At 42.6% G+C, this 5154-nt stretch overlaps 1 protein-coding gene across 1 annotated transcript; it reads left to right on the top strand.

The window, feature by feature from the left end:
• The first annotated feature begins 449 nt into the window (after positions 1-449).
• LOC123114511 (uncharacterized) lies at positions 450-2363 on the top strand. The gene has a single exon (XM_044536013.1). The coding sequence runs from the start codon at positions 645-647 to the stop codon at positions 2016-2018; it is 1374 nt and encodes a 457-aa protein (XP_044391948.1). The 5' UTR covers positions 450-644; the 3' UTR covers positions 2019-2363.
• Positions 2364-5154: the final 2791 nt, after the last annotated feature.

The raw sequence follows: 5154 nt of genomic DNA on the forward strand, positions 1-5154 counted from the left end.
TTGGATGATTCCGAAATTTCCGTATAAATGCAGCCCCTGAGAATGTTGAGATATGTTCTCACACATATACACCACCTAAAAGGAGATACAAAAGAAATATTCTAAATGGGAGGAAAATCTTGAGATTTTGAAATCTATATCATGTACTTCCCCGTCTTAAAATAAGTGTCTCAACTTTAGTATAATTTTAGACTAAAGCTAGTATAAAGTTAAGACACCTCATTTTGGGACGGAGGATATGTATTTTTCGTTATGTTTTCAATTATGTCCGGAGAGCCTGTGTTCTATAGTGTAAAAAACGTTATTATATTATGAAACAGGAGACCGACATTCTCTCTAAAAAACCTTTCAGCAGGGGTGTATTATTAAAAGATTTGCATTATCATTTTGGGTCCCAATAATTTGTATCCATAGGTTGGTCAAACGAATCAAACCACATCGCTAGAGCTGCAGCTTCCACCGGCGTCTAACCCCCAATTATTGCCCCGTCGACGCGACGTACGGCGGCCGGCGGAGTGCAGACGGGTGTACAGTGGCGTGCACAGTTGGGGAAGAGTACCCTGTCCTTGCTCCCCACACGACACCGCTCCCATGCAGCGTTGACCCGAGCTCGGAGCTGAGGCGAGGCGGCCGACGGAGTGCAGATGGCGGCGGCTCTCGGCGTGGCGGCCACGCTCCTCGGCAAGGTGTTCACGATGCCGTCGGCCGCCCCGGTGGCGGCGTACGTGGACAACCTCGAGCTCGGCCACAACTCCCAGCAGATCAGGGCCAAGCTCGCACACACACGAGGCCTGCTGCACAACGCCCAGGCCCAGGTGAGCCACAACCCTGGACTACAGGAGCTGCTGGCGGCGCTGAGCAGGAACGCAGACCAGGCGAAGAACCTGCTGGATGAGCTCCACTACTTCCAGATCCATGACAAGCTCCATGGCACCACCTACGCCAACACCCAAGAGGCCGGGCCGGATCTGAAGGGCGTTGTCCGCCATCAAGCTCTGCACGCCGGTAGTGCTCTTCGGCACACCCTGGGCAGCTTGGTACAGTGCTTTTCTTGCTCGCCTACACCCAAGAGTGATGATGCCGTTGCACCACGCCGCGTCACCAACACCCTAGGCAGCTTGCTCCAGTGCTTTTCTTGCTCCTGTACACCCAAGAGCAAGAGGAATGGTGGTGATGATGCTGCTGCTGCTGTTACCGGCGTTGGTGGTGATGCTGCTGCTGCTGTTGCCGGCGTCAACAACTCCAACTCTGCTAGTGCTGATGATGGCAGTGATACGCTGCATTTTGACAGAGTGTTCATGTCCAGAGAAATCAAGTCCGTGTTAGAGGGCATGCAGTCCCACTGTGATTTGGTCTCCAATTTGCTCGCCACTATCCCAAGCAACAGCACGGCAGTCGTCGTCCCACATCGGCCTCGGACTGTTTCCATGACTTTTGAGGGAATTGTCAATCGGATCACGGACACTGGTGCCACACACACTGTTTCTGTTCTTCCTATAGTTGGTCCAGGGGGTATTGGAAAGACAACTTTCACCACTCATCTATACAATGATGCAAGGACTAAAAAGCACTTTGATGTCCAAGTCTGGGTATGTGTATCCACTGATTTTGATGTGCTTAAGCTCACCAGGGAGATCCTTGCCTGCATACCTGCCCCTGGAGAAGGAGGAAGCAGCGGTGTTGCAAATGAAACAACCAATTTAGATCATCTCCAGAGATCCATTCTGCGTTGTATCAAGTCCAAGAGGTTTCTGATTGTCTTGGATGATATATGGAAATGTGACAGCCAGGATCAGTGGAAAACCCTGCTAGCTCCCTTCACAAAGGGCGAAGCCAAAGGAAGCATGGTACTTGTCACAACTCGATTCCCAAAGGTAGCAGACATGATGGAAATAGTTGATCCACTAGAGCTGCGAGGTTTGGAGTCTAATGTCTTCTTCACATTCTTTGAAGCATGTATATTCGGTGAAGACGACAAGCCTGAGCATTACCAAGATGAGTTTGCTAGTATTGCATGAAAAAATGCAAACAAGCTAAAGGGTTCTCCGTTGGCAGCCAAAACAGTTGGCAGGCTATTACACAAGGACCTTTCTCAGAAACATTGGAATGGAGTTCTTGAAAAGCATCAGTGGCTAAAGCAACAAAATAATGATGATATCATGCAATCTTTAAAGATTAGTTATGATTATCTCCCATTTGATCTGAAGAAATGCTTTTCCTATTGTGGCCTTTTCCCTGAAGATCATAGGTTTACTTCTTCAGAAATCAATCATTTCTGGGTTGCAATTGGCATCATAGACTCTAATCACCAAGCCGATAGGAATTACTTGGAAGAACTAGTGGACAATGGTTTTCTCATGAAGGAATTCGATTGGGGTGATCGATCCTCCACTAGTAGAAAAAGGGTCAAATATGAGAAACATTAGTACCGGTTTGCATATGAGCCGGCACTAATGCGTCCATTAGTGCCGGTTCAAATGACTAGGCGGGAGGAGAACTTTAATACCGGTTCATTGCAAATCTTTAATACCGGTTCGTGCCACGAACCGGTACGAAAGATGCTGGCCGGGCACCAGCATTTTTAGTACCGGTTCGTGGCACGAACCGGTACTAAAGATTTTGTGGCAGGGGCTATTTTTAGTCCCACCTCGCTCCCCTAGCAAGAATTTGACCACCTTAAATATGTTACTTCTCAAACTATCACAAGCATTTGGTCTTCATTAAACTCTATGTGTAGGATCTGAGGGTGCAATAGGAGTCTTCGCCGGTTCTTAAATCGGTGGTAGATTCCTATTGACAATTTAGATTCTATACAAAAATATCATTGATGATCAATGTATTTTTTATGTACTTCTCTGTAGCAGTAGCGCGTTTTGGCTGAAAGGCGGTACTGATCAATGTATTTTTTCTGTATTACTTCTCAAACTATATAAAAAAGAACGAACTCTGAAAAAGCAGAAAAGAAAAAACTATATAAAAAACTACTTAAAAATAAATAGAAGAAAAATAAATAATGCAAGAAAGAAAAAAAATTATATAAAGCAAAAATATTCACAAAGAAACTAAATACAGCAAAAAAACTACTCAGAAATAAATAGAAGAAAAAAAATAAAGCAGAAAAGAAAAAACTATACAAAAAACTACTCAAAAATAAATAGAAGAAAAAAAATAATGCAGGAAAGAAAAAAAATTATATAAAGCAAAAATATTCAGAAAGAAACTAAATACAGCAAAAAAACTACTCAGAAATAAATAGAAGAAAAAAATAAAGCAGAAAAGAAAAAACTATATAAAAAAACTAGTCAAAAATAAATAGAAGAAAATAAACAATGCAGGAAAGAAAAAAATTATATAAAGCAAAAATATTCACAAAGAAACTAAATACAGCAAAAAAACTACTCAGAAATAAATAGAAGAAAAAATAAAGCAGAAAAGAAAAAAATATATATAAAAACTACTCAAAAATAAATAGAAGAAAATAAATAATGCAGGAAAGAAAAAAATTATATAAAGCAAAAATATTCACAAAGAAACTAAATACAGCAAAAAAAACTACTCAGAAATAAATAGAAGAAAAAAAAGCATAAAAGAAAAAAATATAAAAAAATTACTCAAAAATAAATAGAAGAAAAAAATAATGCAGAAAGAAAAAAAATATATAAAACAAAAATATTCACAAAAAAACTAAATACAACAAAAAAACTACTCAGAAATAGATAGAAGAAAAAAATAAAGCAGAAAAGAAAAAACTATATAAAAAAATTACTCAAAAATAAATAGAAGAAAATAAATAATGCAGGAACAAAAATTATATAAAAAATGTTGGGGCGCTGCCCGGTGGGTCTGCCAGACCTAGGGTGTGCAAATACAGGCCTAGAAGGGTCAGCAGGCTCATAGGGCAGCGCGCCCTAGCTAGTTAGGCCCAGAAGCCTGCTATATAGAGGAGTTCAAAAATGCAGCCGCGGCTGGGTTTATAAACCAGTGCGGCTGCCCTTCGCTCGGCGAGGTGGGACTAAAAATAGCGCATCGCGGCGTGGCAATGCATGGCCTTTAGTACCGATTGGTAGCTCCAACTGGTACTACTGGTTGTCCTTTAGTACCGGTTGGAGCCACCAACCGGTACTAAAGGCCCTCGTTTCCAGCCGCTTGGGCTGGCCAAAATTGGCCTTTAGTACCGGTTGGTGGCTCCAACCGGTACTAAAGGCTCCCCCTATATATACTACACGTACGAAAATCCAGTTATCGTCGCCACTTTGTTCCACTTCTCGCACGAGACATCGATCTAGCCGACGCCGCCGACGCTGCGCCACCGTCCCGTCGCCCCCGCCGCACGTCGTCAGCATCCCCGTCGCCCTCGCCGCCCCCGCCGCCCGTCGTCGTCGTCCCCGTTGTCGCCGCGCGCCCCCGCCGCCCGTCGTCAGCATCCCCGTCGCCCTCGCCGCCCCCGCCGCCCGTCGTCGTCGTCCCCGTTGTCGCCGCGCGCCCCCGCCACCCGTCGTCGTCGCTGCCCCCGCCGCCCGGCCGTCTCGTCGCCGTCCCCGCCGCCCGTCTCGTTGCCGTCCCCGGCCGCCACCCGTACGCTCCCGCTCCATACACACACGCATACACACATACACACACACACACTACACACCCACACACACATACACGCACACACGCATACACACATACACACACACTACACACACAGACATACACATACACACACATATTTTTTCACTTATTTTCTATTTTCTATTGTTTAGATGAATTAATTAATATAACTAGTTTATTTTTAGTAAATGTTTAGTTAAACTAGTTGAATTAATAGACTAGTTTATTTTTAGTAAATGCTTAGTTGAACTAATTGAATTAATATAACTAGTTTATTTTTAGTAAATGTTTAGTTGAATTAGTTGAATTAATAGAACTAGTTTATTTTTAGTAAATGCAGAGTTGAACTAATTGAATTCATATAACTAGTTTATTTTTAGTAATGTTTAGTTGAACTAGTTGAATTAATAGAACTAGTTTATGTTTAGTAAATGCTTAGTTGAACTAATTGAATTAATATAACTAATTTATTTTTAGTAAATGTTTAGTTGAACTAGTTGAATAAATAGAACTAGTTTATTTTTAGTAAATGTTTAGTTGAACTAGTTGAATAAATAGAAC

The sequence above is a fragment of the Triticum aestivum genome, chromosome 5B (genome assembly GCF_018294505.1).
Source record: "Triticum aestivum cultivar Chinese Spring chromosome 5B, IWGSC CS RefSeq v2.1, whole genome shotgun sequence".
In the NCBI taxonomy this organism is placed as follows: domain Eukaryota; kingdom Viridiplantae; phylum Streptophyta; class Magnoliopsida; order Poales; family Poaceae; genus Triticum; species Triticum aestivum.